Genomic DNA, 20,256 nt, shown 5'->3' with positions numbered 1-20,256 from the left:
CCTGGAATGTGCCTCTAAATATAGTAATAAAAGGCAGAGTTGAAACATACAGCCTCCTAAAATGAATCTAATTAAATTTTCACCAAAACGATATGCTTCAAATGTTAGACAAAGAAATCCCCATTTTCCCCGATCCAACGCTTTGTTGGCATCTAGTGCCAGCAGTGTCATGAGCTTTACGGCTCATCTACCGCATTTCATAACATTGATAGCTCACCTAATGTTGTCTTGCATATTATGGATAAAAATAAAACCAATCTGATCAGGGTTGTCTATGGAGGGGAGAAACCCATCAATCCATAATTGTCAAATACATTTTCGCATCCATATTAAGCAAAGCCATCGGACGCTATGAGTTTCACTTAGAGTGGTCTTTCCCTGGTTTCAGAATAAATGTGGTTACAGACTCCCCCATCGAACCTTTTACTGAGCTTGACTCCAAAAAATAATTAAATAAGGAGATCAGCAGGGAAACCAGTTGGTCTATTAATGTTTTATAAAGCAAAGCTGTGAAGCCATTTGGACTTTTGAGATTGGAAGGGACTGAATAGGCCCCCTTTCCTCTTACTCCGTAATGGGGTGCTCCAGATCCTCCTGGATCAGTGTCATGATCTGAGTGAGAGTTGCCTGTTCAATATACACCCATCGGGCTTCCAGAGACAAATCTTCCCCAACCAGAAGCTCTTGGTAAAAGGCCTTGAGCTTCACGCCCCGCAGAGTACTGAAGCCAGCCCCCTGCATCCTTAACGTGTGTGAGATAATTCCTACTCTTCAGCAAGCGTAGCTTGTATGCAAGCCTAGCTTGCATGCCAGCAACCTATTTGCTTTATTAACTATAGTATTGTTTAGTGTGGAGCAGAGAGGTGGCAGTTTCAGCTGCAAAACCCACTTTCAGGTAAGAACAAACCATGTTCCAAGCAATAATGTCGCCACATTGGAACCCTCACTGGTATCAGGTAATAATATTGCCATATATATGGTCGCCGTAAATAATATTGCCAGGAAAACGATATTATTTAGGTGACCATATATATGGGGACAGGGGCAAAAACAGAAATGTAAAAAAAAGAAATGTAAAAAAATTTTAAATAAAATTGGGAGTTGCGGGGGTGTCCCCCACATGTTCCATGCAATAATGTCGCCACAAAAAACGGCAATTTTTCGGCAATATTTTTGCATGGCGAGATTTTTGTGGCGACATTGTTACATGGAACCATGTAAGGATGAGTGAGCTTTACTGGATCCCATTTGAAAATGCTGATGTTCCTGATCACTTGCAGTTGAAACCTTAAGGACCACTAACAATATTCAAGAGGAGGCCACCTTTAATGCATCTTTACAGGGGGATTAGAAAATAAATATGCAAGCAAGAGCTAAGGTCATTTGGGTGCTTGAAAAAAGAAGTGTCAAGGACATCCCTGCACCTTTGTGCGTATTGCTGATGGAAAGAGCTGGGCAGACAGGCTCCACATCCGTTTAGACGTCTCAGTGGGCTGATGATGGTTGCCAGCTAGCAAAAGGGATCAGCCAATTAAGCACTCTCCCTAAGCCATAGTTTGCACATCTGTATTAAATTAGCAGATGTAGTACCCTGATTGATGGAAATCAATGCAGGATTCTAGATCAATCTGTGGCTTTATCGTGAACTCAGTATTGTGTGTCTCCATGTTTAGCGCGGAGAAGACGCTGAATTGGACAATCGTATCAAGTCAAGCATACATTGGGGAAACTATACCACTGCAAGTGTAAGAATAACTTAGAAAGTAATAAAATATGATTCTCTCCTGAAGAACCATGGAGAATGTTCCATGGGGAAATACGTGTTGAGAGAGGTAATAATAGTCAATGAAGTCACCAACTGATTAGAGAAAAGAGTAAATAAAAAAATTGAGAAAAGAAAAATAGTCAATGAAGCTACAATTGACTTGTGATGAAAAGGAATACCTTGTTAAACTAAGAGATGGAAAAATAGTCAAGGAAGTTACAAACTGAACTGTGAGAAAAGAAAAATTTGAAAAAACTGAGAGAAAGAGAAACCCGAATAATTGAGAATGTCTGAAGATTTGTGCTAGGTAAACAGTCAATGAAATTGAAATTGATTTAAGAAATTGACTTGTGGATGGTGCTAAAATTGACATTTAATGAAGCAAAAAAATCTTTGATTTGTGAAATTAATTTGATTTGTCTAAACTAAAGTTTTGATATCCGATGGAAAAACAACAAATGAAGATATATTTGATTTGTGGAAAGTTTGCAATTTTTGACAACAATAAAGTAAAACGTATAAAAATGAAACATGTCAAATGTATCAGTGAAATATATTTGAAAAAGACAAAAGAAATACAAATACAGTTGGCGCGCCGCAATAGGGCTCAGACTAGAGTCAAAAAGTCTCTATGTCTAGGTGTTACCAAGAATATTTTCAACAAACTCCTGGCCATTCAAAACCTAGCTATATGGATGATCACCCATTTAAAGAATTATCACCATGTGACTCATTTCATGCCCTTCTCACTCTGGGCTGTCTCCCAATAGAGAAACAAATGTAGGCTCTGGCAATGCAACAGATTTTTAAAATGCTTAATGTTACCACACCTATCAGTTTGACTTGGTTGAGCGTTACGTTCCAACTCGGGTGCTTGGATCTTATTTATTTATTTAATATAATGTGCTTTAGTTCAAATGCACTATTTCACATCTTCAAAATGAATTAACACAATTTCAGCTACATCTATAGAATACATTAGACAAATCTCAAACATCATTTGTACAATTTGATAATTCAATACCTATTTATATCAATCAATAAAATTCAAATACATATTTCATACCATTATAATTTCTCTAATATTTTGCACGTAACCTTCCATACATTATATAGAGCAATCATTTGACTGAAGTTACCTGAATTAATACAATATTTCCAAAAGGGGGCTTCTCTAAGAGCTGTCTGATTATGCACAAACCATCTCCACAGTCGCAGATGCATGTCCTGTAACTTTCTGCACCCTGTTGGTATATGCCCTGCACTTTCTAATACCAATGGTTCTTGACATATTCTGCAATTCCGCAAGGATCGAGGAACACACCTTCCAGTCCCTGATGTTGTTAATGTAGGCAAGTGAAATCTATGCACACCTATTCCCGGATATTTCTTTAAATAAAGTTGAGAGTCCATATATGTATATTCCATCAAACTGTGTTCAGGGTATCTTCTGACAGTTTCCATATGGATATAATTGGTAACCCAGTCTCAGTCATTCAGTTTCTTTACAAATGTGTCTTTTAATTTGTGTTAATCCTGAAACCAGTCTGGTGTCCAATCAATTCTTGCAAAGAACTCAGTAGAGAGACTAGCCCATGTGCACAGTCCATCTCTATTTCAGTTTTTATCATGGCATTACCCATCTCCTTTAGTAACATACTCTTTAATTTTTTGCCGTTGCTTGATGTACAATATTCCTCTATTCTTTAACAGTAGTGAGGTAAGTGATATTAGTCCAAACTCCAACTGTACAAGTTCAATCGGAACAGACTCTGCTAAGCCCAATACCAATCTCCAAAAGTGCCCTTGTATTGTTTTTAGCCAGGTGATGTTGTCACTGCAGCCCTGCAGACTTTTACAATGTTGAGGCCTAGCCCAAGGGAAAAACAAATCATTTTTATAACTAATTTTCTTTCATTCTGTCCATATTTCACTCATCCTGCTGATGTTAGCTGGACCCTGTAATCTCATTCACACCTTATTTTCATAATCTGTCCCCTTCTGCATTTTGTCGTATGGAACATACGAATCCCATTTTAGCCTGCATGGGCACTTGACGGACAGTAGACAGCTGGTGCATGTTATGTGCTGCCAGTGCTAGTCAACATCGTGGAAGCCTGTAGTTAATTTATAGCACAAGCCACATCCTTGGGAAGGAGGGGGAGTTTTGCATCTACCGTACTAAGATTTTACAATGCGTAGTATCATGACATTACAAATGTATCCAGCTTATAGTTCATTGTTCTTTATATTTAAGCAATAACTGGCTTCTTCAGTGCCTGCCCATGTCTGTGTATGTGATTATATTTGCATGAGAGAGCGTTCCCAGTGCTGCTCCTCCGCCCTAGTCCCTTATAGTGCCTAAAAGAGGTCTTGCCTATTTCTAAAGCACTAGGGGGTGCAGGAGGACCCTGGTTCCTTCCCAACACCATACACTATCGCAGGGGAAAACTCTGTTTGCATAACATAGTGTAGCTGTATCCTGCAGCATTAGTTGTACATGTTTTAATAAGTACTGTCTGTGTAATGGCTCTCAGGCAACTAGTGGTCATAGTTTTCATGTTCTTGCTTCACCATATTCCAGACCGAGGTACCAATATGAGGTTACCTTTTCTATAACACCTCCTCCAATCAGCAGAGGTAAATTACTACAACCTTTACTATTACATGGCATCTTAATTTTTTCAAAATTAACAGACAAGTTATTTGCTGCAGTATATTTATAAAGATCGCCGGTGGCCCTATGCAGACCCACAAACCTATGATCGAATAGTACAATCTCATCTGCGTTTCGGTGGACAGCAATGAACACCTTCTAACTGTGCTGTGAGATCAGTCATGTAGACGTTGAACAGCAGGGGAGCCAGCACATACCCCTGTTTCACCCCAATATTAGTGGGTATCTCCTACATAATGGCGCCCCCGCTGCCCAATATCACACGTACATGTGTTGCCTTGTGCATCTGTTTGATTGCCTCCAATAGCCACAGGGATATACCCAACATCTCCAATGTTAGCCACAATATCCAACAAGCAACAGTATCCAGGGCGAGTCTTAGGTCAATGTATAATATGTACAGGGGTCGAGCCCCCTTACACAAAACTTTCCCCACAAGCAAATCCATAATAATAAGTTATGGGAGGAGTCCTAAATACTGTTTGGAACACTCCCAGCAGTTGTTTCTCCTCAACTCATTTCTGCAGTTCACTCAACAAACGAAAGGGATGAAAATGAAATACCAGTAAGGTCCATTAATGATAATAAATGATAGTTATTTGGTAACCTTCTGCATCCCTTTTTAAATACCGCGACCAGGATGGAGCGCCTCAAATAGCTTGGGATCGTGCCATATTGACATACCTTATCAAATAGTGCCATTATAATCATGGCCCACTGTTCAGGGTTTTGCTTCGATCTTGCACCTCAAATTTGCTATTACATGGCAAAATCGCTAGACCCCACTCGAGCAGATAATCTTTAAGGATCCTGGAGTGTCATCTCAGCAATGCCTTGCTCATTTCCATCAGGTACTGTTCCTCAATGCTGATCTTTAAGCTCGAAGAAGTATTTATTTGAACTATGAAGTCCATAACTCAAGTATTCTATGCTGATGTTGGCCAACTCTGTGCTATCTCTGAAAAACAGTTGGGTCTCATTATGTTTGTTCATTTATAGTGATGCATGTTATTTCAAATGTTTAGTTTTTTTGTACAGCGCCATGAAACTGGTATCTGCTGGTAATTTGTATGGCCTCAATAAATGACTTTTATTACTAGAACTACTGCTAAGAGAGAATCTTCAGGCAGTAGCCAGGTGTGATGCTGCAAATGCTTTGGAGGGACAGGGCCTCCTCGTCTTTGTACTAATACTCCCCTGTTGATGTTTTTTCTGAGTATTTTTCTGCCACAGGAGCCCACTCTGGACCTCTGGCAGTGCAGCTCTTCTTTTTTATTATTGGTGAACAAGGCACATGGGATACCCCTATGTCACCCACGGGTAGGGGTACACCTTGGTACCCCTAGTGGGTGTTTTTGGGCTCCTGTGTGTTGCCCACAGAACAGGGTATGTGCTGGTGGTAGCTACATGCTGACCCTGGGTCTCCCCCATTTTAGGACACTGAGCCCCTCCCATAGTAATCAATGGATCCCTGAACAAAGGCAAGATGGCCACTGAAAGGCTCAGGGCTTACTGCCTTAACCTTACTGTTTCTCAAAATACTGATATGACAATGCTGTGTCTCCCTTCCCCTGATTCGATGTTGGGTGGAAGGACCATATATGGCTCTGGGGCTGCCCCTGCTAGACTGGTAGGAGCCTTCCCAGGGACTGCTTGTTGTGGGTACACCCAAGGGGAGGGACTTGAATGAATGGAAAGGGGAGTTACTTCAATTTCTGTGCTGTGGGTGTCTGGTTTTGGTTGTGTGTCACAATGCCTGTGGTCTCCCTGAGCCAACCCTGTCTGAAACTTGAGTGAATGCAGTGTATGCTCTGAAAGGGTGGGAGTTGCCCGCAACACACATCCACTGTTTTGAGTGTCTGGTTTTGGGAAAATGACCCAGATGCTTGTGAGCGTGATAGGGTGCTGCATGATGAATGCCCTTGTGTGTGACTGGGTGGCTGAGCATAGCTCAGCCTGAGTGAATGGGGTTATTTGTGTATAGCAGGAGACCCCTCACTTACCCCTCACTTTCAGAAGCTGAAAGTTGAAACCGGAAGTCAGAAGCTTGGATGCTTTTATGCTGAATTCAGCTGGAGGAAGAGGTCTGCAGCTGCAACTCTTCAAGAAATCCAAGGGCTACTGTGCTGATTCAACAACTGATTAGGAGAGGCCCTGTACAGGTGAATTCTTCCCATAGCTATGAGAGGACATCGTGCAACTGCTGTCCTTCACCTGAAGTGTACTGGAAACAAGTCCTGACAGCTTGCCGTCCTACAGATGTAGCTTTGTGGGTCCAGAAGAACAATGAGCACACATCTTAAGGCCAGGAAGTCCACCAGCATTGTCCAGAGTCTGGTGGCTATCCATAACCAGAAGAAAGCTCAGAAGAGGGGTTACCCTGGTGCTCAAGTCAAAGTCAGTAGAAGTCATCCTGTCCTCCGTGATGCGGCTGTAGCACCGAAGAACTGAAGGGCGTCCAACGCCAAAATACTGAAACCTGACACCTACTTCTGTCAATGGATGCATCCCCATTGATTGTCATCGGCGAAAAACAAATGACTCATCCTCACCTCCCAAGCCCTGTCGAGGTCCACACTGAGTTTCAGCTTCCAACATAGGAAGTGCAAAATGTCTCCATGTCTGGGACCATTTAAGGTAAAAATGCACAGTATTAGGGGAAAAACATAGGAGCTTGGATTTACCTTTTTTTGATTTTATAGATGAAAGGTTGTATCATGTGTATCAATGGTATCATTTGTGATATGTTGATGGAATTTATTTTTGAAGGGGATTGGAAGAAATTTGGAAACCCTTTTATCCATTAGTTATAAGCAAAGCCTACCTAAACTAAACAAATACAAATGCTACACATAATGTTTCATAAGGGGTTTTCAAAGTGTTGCTTTGGGGTAAAATGGAATGTTTGGGTTCCATCTTTAAAACAATGTCAGTAAAGTTTGTAATTAAGGATTTTTTGTCTTCCTGTGGCTCAGTACAATAAAACCGCCAAGCTGTTGGCAACTCGATGAACACTGAATTTATTGGGTATGGATTCTCGTTGCTTCATTGGTAAGCAACACACGATCATAACATTTCTGTCAGGGCTGCCTGGTGAAGGTCAATTGGTGAACTCTTCCTACACAGGATTTCCGCCAGCTGAGCAGGTGCATCTCCACCAGGTGATGTGTAATGTTATGTTATGTTATTTTGCATTTATATAGCGCCTTATGTATCATTGGTATAATCTCAAAGCGCTGGTAGGTTGAACGCCCTCAGGAACCGTAGTTCAAGTCAGGAGAGAGAGAGAGAGAGAGAAAGAGAGAGAGAGAGAGAGGGAGAGAGAGAGTCATAGGTGCGTGGGTGCACCGGGTATGTGTGCAGCTGTTGTGTCACTTGCATGCTAGCTGCTTTTTAGCGGTAGGTCTGGTGGAGGATGGGGGGTCAGAAGTATGTGCTCATTCTGGTTGATTGATACCCAGACTGATTTTTGGCTGCGTTAGGCCTGAGGAGACGCTTAGGCTAGCGGTATGTGCTGAGCTAGCTGTGTTTACTTAAGACGATGAGAGGTATGTTGCAGGTGATAGTATGAGAACAGCTATACCAAATGTGCCATAGTATCGCTTGAGAAGCCTTGTGGGAAACAATCAAGAGAGACTCTACACAATATTGCCATGGCTCCATCAAAGGACTGGACCAGGAGTGGTTAGAAACTCAGACTTGAAGAATCTTCGTAGGTTGCAAATAGACAATTGGTTTACGCAGGAAAACAGAGACTGTGTAATAGTAGGATGTGGGGCCAGTAACTTGTCATATTTCTTAAGTGTTTGTCAATATCTACCTAAGGGCAGCTCAACTTATAATTGATTATATTCCTATACCTTTTACTAATTTAAAAATGTCCTTGTCAGTATACATACTATGTTTTTATGATATTTTGTTTGGTTTTTGTTTTTATGTTTTTTGTAGCACACCGATGCCTGCTGGCTTTCTTAATAAATAAATAAATACAAAATTAAATTAAAAAATAAGGGAGGAAAGCATGCTGGAGTATCCCCACTGAGGCCTCAGGCTGGTGACAGCTGTTGACAGCTGATATCTCATCATAACGCTCAGTGCGCTGACAGTGCTCTGAGGCTGCCCTTTCCCCTAAGATCTGATAGCGTGCAGAGGCCTTCATTGAGAAATTAAAGTGATGCTGGGCTTGTACGAACAGCTGAAACTGCTAAATGGCTTACCTTGAATGGCATTCCTGTTCTGAGGCCTGCACTGCAGACCTGGGCCACACTGGCCGACCTCTGAGGCCAAGACTGTGCTGAGCTCTCTGACAACAACTCTGTCTAAGGCGAGAGCCTCATGGGTCCTGGACTCTGTGTTCCGTGTCTCTTCTTTATAAGAGTGGGTTCATGGTATATTGCATTGGTGCTGTGGGGTACATTTACCAGCCCCAACAGAAATCCCCTGCATCACAAAACTGCATTTCAGCAGTAAAAATAAATAAATGGCTGTGCTGTGTCTGCTGAGCACATATTGGGCGAGAGTTAAACACAGCCACCCCAAGAATGGCTGCAGTTTGTTTTCTTCATGTGAACCCAGAGAAAATATCTTAAAGGCAGAATGGCTCTGCGCTGCTGGTCTGTCATCTCAAAAACTCAAAACTGCACAAGAAAATGTCCATTATTTAAAACGACCTTCCACTGGTGCTATTTTCATTTTTAAACATCAGACAGTTTTGTTATAGTATAACACAGCCATGTCCATCTATTCCATATTGAACACCATCAAAGAAGGCTATCCCTCCCAAAACAGCATTGTTTTAGCAAATAAAGTCTGTGAAGAGCAGAGAATTTCATTTCAGTTTGTGTAGCTAGGATTAAGTTTGGAACACAAATTAACCCACGCAAAGGACTTCAAAAGAAAGCTCTCCATCTCTTGCTATTTGTCAATTACACTGAAACCAATTTTCAAGCATATCCCTGTGTACAGAAACTGACCAGAACTATAAAAAGCCTTCATAAAGCAAATGCGAAGAAAACCACATCTTGTGAAATCAACATGTAGAAAATGAACATGTGTAAATCCGTTTTTGCAAAAGCAAAAAAACTGCTCTTTTGAAAGCTAAATGTGAAATCATTCCAATACTTGCACAGAAACAGTATTATATGTGTGGGGCTAGGGTGCTTTAAATGTATATTATATGTATTTACAAAAAGACTTAGGTTCTGTGGAAGAAGGAGAGAAAAAGCAAATAAATGTTTCAAAACAGCAAAACCAGTATGGCAAGGCAGGCACTTCAAAGGTACCAGCCCCCATGGGAAAGGACCCCCTTTACAAATATGAAAGGGCCAAGGTGTGGAAATTCCTGACGTCGTCAGATGGCTGGAATTTCTACAGCAAGGGACAGTGGACCAAGGGGAACTAGCACTGTCACAAAGAAATGTGAATTCCTTTGACACCCCGCCTCAGCTTCAACTGCCTGGGATCAAAGGGCGCTATTGTAACCCTGTTGGTCAGACTGACACAGAGGGGGCAGGCTGGCTGCGGAGATTTGAAGGACCGCCCATACGGTGACAAATGCCATCCATAGACCTGAAATAACTTTTTTACATTTATTTCAATAATCTGAATAAGCAGTTAATATGAGATTATTACAGTTTCAATGTAAATTTTGGACAAGCAAAATAAGACTATGGGCCTCATTACGACCCTGGTGGTCCCGTGATGAAAGGTGCCGGTACGGAACTGGCACCCTTCATTACGGGAGCACCTATTACGAGGTTCCCTTTGCGGGACCCGGAACAGACATCTGGTAAAACCAGACATCTGTTCCGGGTCCCGCGAGGGGAACAGGGAGCTAATTCACGTGCCCGTTATTAATTCCCTCCCCATTCCCATTTGAGCCCTATGGGGGCTCAAATGGGAATGGAGAATGGATCCTTCAAGGAGGAATTACCGGGTCCTCCAATGTTGGAATGACCAGGTTATTCCCCATTGAAGGAACCCAGTATTGGAGCCCAGTATGAAGACAGCCATGGCGCTAATAACACCATTGCTACCCCCATACTAGTAATGAGGCCCAATGTGTGTCTTCCTGGCATGTGGTGGACATGAATGGCAGCAAAAAGGCATTTCTGCTGAAAGCGTAAATGGCACTGATATTAAATTTGGAGAAAATATGTCAGACACTACAATGCATATATGTAACCATTTGTAGAATTTTTGATAACATGTTTCTCCTGAAAACTGTGAAATGGTGCCCAAAGGGCGAAGCAGCATCGCACAGACTTGGTGTTTGAACCGGTATATTCCTTGTGAAATATGGGATCTTCCTATCTGATTTATATAATTGTGACGATTGTAAATATAAAGTTGTATTCCATAACTCCTTTTTGTAAGAAATTAGGCCTGTGGGACAAAAGGAGTCCTAAATGCATAAACCTAAGGGGAGATCACTTCTTTCAATCCAATCAGATCAGAGAGAGGTGGCGACAGGAATAGCCTCACCTATCCTAGTCAAAAGGTATGTCCAGATTATTTCCGCCGATACATTGTAAATTCTCTGATGTTATTCGGCCTATGTAAGAGCCTGCCAGGGAGGCATAGGGAGATTCAACATTCAAAATTCACCTTGCAAGACTCCAAGACTCCAGAACCAGGTCCAGAGGTAGCTGATCCAGATCCAGGCAGAACCACCTATCCAGAACCACCTATCCAGAACCACTATCCAGAACTACATATCCAGAACCAGATCCATCACAATAATTCAGGAAGAAAGGAGGAAAGGCTGCTGATGCTTTGGGGAGAATCCAGCAACTAAACCCTTTGCCCAGCTAATGCAACCCGCTGTCCACATTGACCATAACCATGTTGCCCAGCTGTTCCCATAACAGAGAGCCCACCAAAAAGCTGCATACATTGCTCTCTTAACTTGCATTCTGTCCAAATCCTATAAAAATCCCATAACAACCCAAGTAATTTCCCAAATTGTCAGCATCTTCTGTTTATCCGGTTCTTAGAAGAATCTGTGTAGTATATACCTATCAGTGTAATTATTTTCTAATCATTTCAGTCCTTTGTGCAAGTTTTTAGTACCATTTTGTAAAATAAATTAATGAATTGCCCTATCGGGAGGAACTCAGTGCGAATTGCTTAAAATTGCAAATTAAGCTCCTTGCATGCAGTGTCTTTCTTTAATAATCTAGCAACTAAAATACAGTCTCAGTAAAACAAATCATTTTGTTAACAAAACCGATTTTTACCCGTGGGATTGTTTTCATCATAAAATCTGAATTTCAGTCCCATAAAGAAACCCATACTGTCACCCCATAAGAGTCCTTCCTTCACTTCAGTATCCAATCTCTTATGTGCCTTTGTTTCCCATCCCAAAAAACAAGTTCTGATTTTGATTGCTAAGCACATTTCCTTAGCTGTTTGCTTGTTTAAAATCCGTGAAAAATAAGAAATAGCAATTCTGCTACATGTGATATTTGCTGCATTGCTTTCCTTCCCAAAGTCGATTTTCTCACCTGTGTTCATGTTGTTTTGGTACCTTGCCCTGTAGCTTGTGAGTTTTCTTGCCTCTTTACTACAGCCACACAAATTCCTGTCCTATCCATTCTACCGCACATGTAAACTGACCTCTAATTATCCAGTGAACTCCAAGTGTGCCATTTTGCTCCTTTTTCAAGGTTTTCATTTCGTTTTGGCTTCCCATTCCGGGGTGATAGGTCGAATTTTCAATCCTATTTTTACATCTTATTTGTGACTCCTTGCCACTCTTTTCCACCGACATAGAATATAGTAAGCAGCGGTTTGGGGGAGTGTTTTACAGGGGGAGTACCTAATGCAAGTGTTATCTAAGAGTGTGACAAAATGTGATGTTTCTTCCATTCATATTTACGTTGATGTATCTGATGTCAGAACGATTAAATTAAGTTTATTGTAACATTTTGCTGTATATTATCACCACCTGGTGATTGCTGCCCTACATTTGATTTGTTTCATGTGCATTTCAATTTAAAAATAAATAAATATTTTATTATTACACACCGGCCTGGCTCATGGTCCATTGCGACACAGGGTGTTTGTCAGGGGGGGGTGTGAGACGGGTTGGGTGCCTTCTCAAAGCCAACTCCGAAGTCAATAAAATTAAAAGTGTTTTTATTGTGCGCCACAACCCTTGCCAGTGGAAAGTGTCCTGGTCTGGAATGTGCCACGTCGTAAATTCTGCTACAGTGCTCTGCTCCGCTGATATGAGATGGGGAGTTGCTGTTCTGCTGATGATTGCCGAGTGGGGGAGGGATGTACGGGGATGAGAAAGGGTGCACAGTCACTGCTCCTGGACTGTGTTCTTACTCTGTATCAGGGTGGGCTTGTGCGTGCATGCTGCAGAAGGAGGGGTGCGCTCATGTGATATATGAGATGGGGTGTTGCTGCCTGCTGAACTACACATGGGCTGTTACTGTGTGCTTGCCATATGTCAGTGGGCTGAGTGCTGCCTGAGAAGGGGGGTTCCTGCTGATGTTCTGTGTGTACTACTGAATCTGGGGCTCCTTCTCATGTGCTATAGGCGGTGGGATCTTCCTGGGCAGTATCATGGGACGGCTTGGCTTGCTCCTGTTTTGTAAGAGGAGGGATAGCAACTGCTTTTTGGATGCTGCCTGATATACAGGGGCTTATTTTACCTCCTGCTTATCATATCTTTGTTTTAATCATCCCTGAACTGTATAAAAGGGTATGTACACAATATATACTGTGAGTGTTTCTATATTTTCCTTAATTTGTTTATGTTGTTCTCTCAGCCAGATAAAACCTCAAGTATCCACACCAGCCACAACAGCCAGAGAAGCCCAAAAGTGAGGTGGGCAAGTAACCGCTAGAAGTTGGGTACCTGTAATTCAGCTGGCAAGTTACTTTCCGGTGTGATCATTTGGCCAAATTGCTTATTAAATGCAAATCTACTTTCATTATTAGTGGCAACTAGTAGACATGCCAGGAGTCTGGTTCTGCAAAATAAGCACAGGATTTAGCTATGTGATGGTTGATGTTGTCTTTTTTTTTAAAAAACAACAAAGGAAATCTTGTCACCAGTTTTTTCAAATGTTTACACCAAATATTACTTGCAACGAACACCATTAACCCTGCATAAGTAGCATTTTGTGTAAAGTTGTGAAAAGACCCGATTCTCAGATGAGGTTTGCGAGCCATATTTTGAGGAGAGGTCACTATTTTTGAGGTGCTGGGCCTATTTCATGTCCCAGTCCGACCCTGTGTGTTCACGAGACTCTGTTTGGGAATCTGGGAGTTTCTTGGGCTAGCTCCTGGGCCTCAGAGATTGGGCCGCGCTCCGGCAAGACAAACTTTGCCGGAGCTCGGCCCGGTCTTGTTCTGGACCAATTCCTGCACTGCTTATCTATAAATTATCCCTAATGTGTGCCTGAAACATTCAAAAAGAGAGCTCATGAAAATAAAAAAGCTCCTCTGTTTTCAGTGGAAATGCAAAAGAGATTCTGAGCAGGGAACAAATAGGCCTGGAGTGGATGCTGTGCGCTTATTCTTACCCTGTAAACTAGCAGGCAGGAGGACTCCCACTATCAAACTACTTGTCAAGAGAGCTGGCAGCCATTATGTGGCACAGCAAATGGCGAATGTGTGCTGTGAGGAATCCAGGTTGACACCTCTATTCCAAATAACGATTATAACCTTACTAGAAATTATTCAGGCGTTAAAAACCAACCCGCAAAGGGACCCAGGGCGCTAATTACGGTACCGCAATTTGCGGTACCGTGATTAGCGCCTTCCCATTCCCATTGAGCCCTATGGGGCAAAAATGAGAATGAGGAAGGGCAATGGTGGAAGGGGGAATTACCGCCCCGCCAACCTTGGAATGGGGCGGTAATTCCCCTTTCCGCCAAGGCGGTGCCAGTATTTTACCGGCATGAACCATGGCGCTAATAGCTCCATGGTTCTCTGCCATCCATGTAATGAGGCCCAAAGTCTTGCAAGCTCTGCCTGTCACAGGAGTTTATTAATTCGCTTTGAAGTCAACCAAACTCTCACAAAATCGTTTAACTCCCCTTATCTGAAACCTGCACATTTCAGTATATTCTTGTCCTATCTGGAAGGCACTTGGCAAAAGACACAGGGTCGCTGTTAAAAGCATGCTAACTGCCACAAATGATTATTAATTGCCGCGCTGACAATCTCAGCATCCGCTGGTTTCGAACACGCGTTATCAGAAGCAGAGCTCAGCGGGGAGAGTTGTACAGTGGGGTGGTAATTAAAGCTTCCTTCGGATGCCCGCGGTGGGAAACGCATGCACAATGCTCGCGAGAGGGCTGCCTCCTTAGAAAGCTAATTACAGCCACAAAGGTTCGGCAGGAGCCTTATTTGCACTCACCTGTCCAATCCCCGACCACTTTAAGATGGACGCCGAACGTCGCTTTGTTTTCCGCGGGGCACTGAAAGCAAAAGCAGAGCAAAATCAATCCAAATAATTGCTTTCCCGGTTCAGAAATCAACGTATTCAGAAAAAATCTGCCAGCCAAATGTTAAGAAGATTAAAGCTTGGGTTCGTAATGGCTGGTAGTTAAATTAAAAGCAAAGTAGGCAATGTTTACAGTAGCTGCTGTTGAGTGGTGTGTGAGCAGTGGTGCATGCTTGGAAGAGAAGAGAGGCGTGGATTAGACTGTAAAAAAGGCCATCGTAGAACTTCGTTCAGTTGAATTAAGGTCTTTCAATAGACGGCTGCATGTGATGCGTGGCATGGATGGATGGCCGCAGTCAGGGGACCCGAATCACAAAGGTTATGTCCCACTTGAGTATGGTAAGCACTGGTGGGGGAGCCAGAGAATGAATGGGTCTGGTTTAGCTCTCAGGCTGAAACTGGGGTCGAGCCAGGCATGTACAAATTGGAAATGAAAAAAAGTGTAGGCAGTGCAAGCTTTTGATGCACCCACCACAACACTCCCCACTGCATCCATGCCTTCCATCCGGGCCCCACCCCCTCAAAATCCCCACCTGACCTCCTGCTTACCTACTCTTGCAACACACAACCCTCATTCACAACAAAAATCCCTCTAGCTTTCGTTCACCCCACCCCTTATACTTACTCCCCAAGGTGAGCCCGCACACACAGCTCCAGTCCTGATGGGGCTATGTGGCAGCAAGTGGACACAGCAGCAGTATGGTGCCGTCTTTTGCATATGAAGTGACATGGCAATCACGTGCAGCGCTGCGTGCATGTGATTCTGTGGCACACCAAAGAAGCAGAAGCAAACCTCTCGGCTAGAGTGGCAACCTGAAGCCCTATCGTCTCTAGCAATGAGGTTTCCATTTAGCATGTAGCAATATCTGGTTACATGGTGCCCAGCGCGTCTGTGGTCTCCCCACTGGAGAACTCCCTAGATCAAATAGCTCTTCCAAAAATGTAAGGAGTCGATGTAATAGCCTCTGTGCATGTCTTCTCCATACTGCACTGCCATCTGCTGACCACTCCTTGAACTCAAAATTTGAAAATTCTCCAGCAAGCCTTAGTTTTCTTCTTCAGGTGGGGTTCGGCTCGCGATTTGGCCGGCTTGTGACTCGAATGTCAGGTTGCACAGACATTGCCCGGGCTCCACCGAGCCACACTTGCCTCGAACTTTTCAAGCAAGTAAGAAAACAAACACATGTTATGGCTGAGCGCATGCGTACACCATCTCACATACTATCCTGACCTCCTTGCCTCTTGCAAGGATTAGTCTCACCTGTATCTATGCCTGCCACGGATTTTTCCAAGCACTTCTGCTATGATAACATTATTCATTCCCTGCTCTTGTAGCCTCAGATGCTAGCCAGAACCCTCCAGCCGTTGCCTGCTCCGCTTCAGGCAGATCATATATGCTCACTTTCTGCTGATGCGTTTGCCTCCAACTTCTCCAGAATTTCCAATAAATTAGACACTCTGACCTCCTTTCTCTCCTCTGCCCGCACCTGCAGCCCTCTCCTCCCTACTGGCTTTCCATGAGCCACACCTGCTGCAATGACACTCATTACCGAGTCTGCAAACCTTCCCCGTATTCAATGAACTTGCATCCCCAACCTGCCTGCATCTATCCTCTCTCTTTACCCTATTGCCTGTCTTGGTGATCTTGCCTGCCTGCTTCAAGTTGACAATCACTTTCCCATCAGGAGGAAGACGGCCACGGACCTCAGCAAAGCTGCAAATTACCAACCTACCTCCCTTCTCTCCCACTATTCCAAGGTTCCTGGGTGGACAGTCTTATGCTGCACTGCCACTCATTTCGAGATGAACGAACTTTCTGACACCTTCAAATCCAGATTCTATGACACAACAGGAGGCTTCATATTATGCATAACAATCTTTACTAATGACACATAGCAGCAAAGAAAAACTTTTTCAAAGAACAAAGTTTAAATGACCAACTTCAAACAGCTTAAAGACAATGCATGGGGAGAAACCCAGTCCAACATAGAGGGCAGGTCATGCTCCGTAGCTAACCAATGAGCTGAGACCCACCCCCATAAAAGTCCTTTACTCTAACAGCAACCCCTCTTTCTTTGCTGCTGACGCATCAAACTAAGTACACTTCTTGTCATGCTCGTGATTTGCTGTATTACGTGATACTTTTCGTTTCTTATGATATTTATTGTGTTTATTGCGTTCATTGTGTTACGCGACAGATGAGTTTATTTATTTTTCCCCTCAGCTGTCACATGTATGTATTGCGCTGTGTTAGAGTTTATGTAGCAAGGCCTTCCTGGCCTCCCCACGCTGTCACCAGGTGTGAGAAGGCAGAACTCCCTACTCCGCCCTTCGCACCCAGTGGGCGAGTCAGAGCTTTCCCTCGCATCCGCCACCCTCCTTCCCACCTTCCCTGGGTAGCGCTCGTTTTCATACGGCAGAAGGCGCCACCTCGGTATCCAGTTAGCGTTCTATGCCGATTATTTCTCCTTCAGTGCTTGCGCTTTCTCGGCGGAGTAGTGATCTTGGAGCAAATTTATTTTGAATTAAATACTCGCCTGCTCGGCGAATATAAGCATATCTGCCTATTTGTTTATTAATATATGCGCAGCTTCTGCTGGTACATAGAAGTGTGGGGAGAGGTAACGGCCCTCTCTCTTCCATTATCACTGGCCTGCTACCTTGGTAGAGGGCTTGTTTTTCAATAGCAGAACTCAGGGTTCAAGCCACCCTTCAGGCTTGTGGTAAAATATATATATATATATTCAAGGATTCCCACCTACCACCCAATCCATAAAAGCCATATCCCACAAGGCGCTCGACCTAGACAAACTGAAAGTCATGTTTCCCAACTTGTTCAACGGCATTGGCATGTTAAAAGACACCATGATCAAACTGCACATTGACCCCTCGGTACGGGCCATCCCGCAACATCCCAGAAGGATTGGATTCCACCTACAAACCAAGGTAACGCATGAGTTACAGCTACTACTCGACAATGACATTATCGAGAGAGCCGAAGGGCCCACCCCATGGGTGGCCTCACTAGTAGTTGTCCCAAAGGCAGACGGACGCCTTCGCCTTTGTGTCGATATGAGAATACCCAACACGGCCATCCAACGGGAGAGACACCCAGGACCAAACATCGAGGACATGTTAGTGAGACTCTACCAGGCCACCAGGTTCTCAAAGCTGGGCCTGAATCAAGGCTACCACCAGCTAGTCATCGACCCTGAGTCAAGACCAATAACAACCTTCATGACGCATGAAGGCCTATTCTGCTACAAGAGGCCGAACTTCGGAATCTCATCGGCGGCCGAAATATTCCAAGAAACCATTTGCAGACTGATAAGCTCGGTGACCAACGCTTTCAACTACAGCAACAACATCTTAGTGTTTGGAATAACATAGGACCAACATGATAAAGCACTGAAGGAGGTATGCCACATCCTCCAGGGAGCTGGTCTCACACTAAACGGCCTCAAGTGTGAAGTTAACAAGCACAGTCTATGTTTCTTTGGCCACATCTTCTCAGAAAAGGGCATCAAAGTGGACCCGACAAGATCAGCGCCATCGTCAACCTAACAAGCCCGAAAGATGTGTCCAACCTGCGCTCATTCCTAGGTATGGCAGGGTATTGCGCATGATGCCTCCCCCACTATGCGACATTCACCAGTCCTCTATGGGCACTGCTAAAGAAAGACCAGCCATTCATCTGGGAGGAACAGTGCCAACAGGCTTTCTCCATGATCAAACAAGAACTGGCGACCAGCCGCCAGCTGGTGTACTTCAACCCGAAATGGGACAAAGAAATAACTGTGGATGCCAGCCCTGTAGGCCTAGGGTCCATATTAGCCCAGACCAACCCGCAAAAGAAATCGGAATCATACGTAGTAGCATACGCCAGTCGGGCGCTGAATCCCATTGATCAGGCCTTCTCCCAAGCAGAGCGCGAAAGCCTGGTGGCGATCTGGGCATGTGAGAAATGTCACCACTTCATCATCGGGAGAACCTTTGTACTAATTACCGACCACCAGGCCCTGCTATCCCTATTCAGGAATCCCAAGATAAAGATGCCGCCGTGCATCAAACGCTGGGGCATCCGCCTCCAGGAATATGACTACACCATCGGCCACAAGCCTGGCGGTGAGGCCAATCCAGCCGATTACCTATCGAGACACCCAGACAGGCCCTTGGACACTGCTACGAAAGGCGAGGTAGAGGAATACATTGCCTACCTGTCTCTGAATGCCCTTCCCCCAGCAATAACGACGAGACAATTTGTGGAACGAAGCCAAGCCGACCCCATGATTAGAGCAGCTGTCCAACTCACAAACACCAGCAGGTGGCGGTGGGTGGCCATGGAACATTTTGAACCGGGGGATAGAGGGGAAGCAGACAAGAAAACCTTACTAAGGATGGCAAAGATACATGGAGAACTGGCCACGACAAACCAAGGAATGCAACTGAGAGGAAATCGGCTGGTAGCCCCCAAAAGCCTCAGGAAACCCCTTGTCATAATAGTGCATGAGGGACACCGGGTCATAACCAACACCAAGAAGATCCTACGCAACCAGGTCTGGTTCCCACATGGACACCATTGTCGAAGACACATTAAATACACTGTGACCCATGCCAGATAAATGTGGCAAGCCCACCCCCATGCCCACTCCAAACAGTGCCCCTGCCCGAGAGACCGTGGCAACGAGTAGCTCTTGACTACCTGCCTAGTGGCAACTGATGAATACACGAGAATCCCCCTAGTGAAACACGTGCAGTCCACAGAATTCCACCAAGTTGTAGCGAAAGTGGATGAACTGTTCAGTGAATGGGGCATCCCCAACATTGTGAAAACCGACAACGGCTCACCCTTCCAAGGACATGAGTTCAGGAATTTCGCAGTGCAGCTAGGGTTCCACCATCAGAGAATCACGTTGATGTGGCCACAAGCCAACTGCATGGTGGAACGCTTCATGAAAAACATCTGGTGGACATGCCAAAAGGCCGCGAGTGACCAAACCTCCATGCCTCAGGCTATTTCCCAAATGCTGAGGAGCTATCGACATACACCCCATGAGGCGACCGGCAGGTCACCAGCAGAACTGATGATCAAATACAAACCGTGAACCAGACTATCACAGCTGGAAGACTACACACCCACAGAAGACGTGGAGATAAGAACGTGGGAAGCCGAGAAAAGGAAGAGAGCCAAGGAGTGGGCTGGCGGGAAACAAAGAGTCAGAAAACCCCAGATCCCCGTAGGTGAGATCGTGCTGGTCAGGCAAGCCCAGAACCGGAAGACCGACTCCCGATACAGTCAGGAGCCCCTCGTGGTGTCGGAAATCAAGGGGCCAATGATCACTGCCTTGG

The 20,256-nt window shown here is 44.3% G+C and overlaps 1 protein-coding gene across 1 annotated transcript in view; it reads right to left on the bottom strand.

The window, feature by feature from the left end:
- NOX4 (NADPH oxidase 4) overlaps positions 1–20,256 on the bottom strand; it is a 1,243,038-nt gene that overhangs the window by 651,512 nt on the left and 571,270 nt on the right. Inside the window, exon 12 of the mRNA XM_069639431.1 lies at positions 14,821–14,881. Within this exon, the coding sequence (XP_069495532.1) occupies positions 14,821–14,881 (61 nt within the window). The remainder of the gene's footprint in view (positions 1–14,820; positions 14,882–20,256) is intronic.

Source organism: Ambystoma mexicanum, chromosome 7q, assembly GCF_040938575.1.
Source record: "Ambystoma mexicanum isolate Mex_15411 chromosome 7q, UKY_AmexF1_1, whole genome shotgun sequence".
Taxonomy (NCBI): domain Eukaryota; kingdom Metazoa; phylum Chordata; class Amphibia; order Caudata; family Ambystomatidae; genus Ambystoma; species Ambystoma mexicanum.
This window is presented reverse-complemented; position numbering and strand designations above follow the sequence as displayed.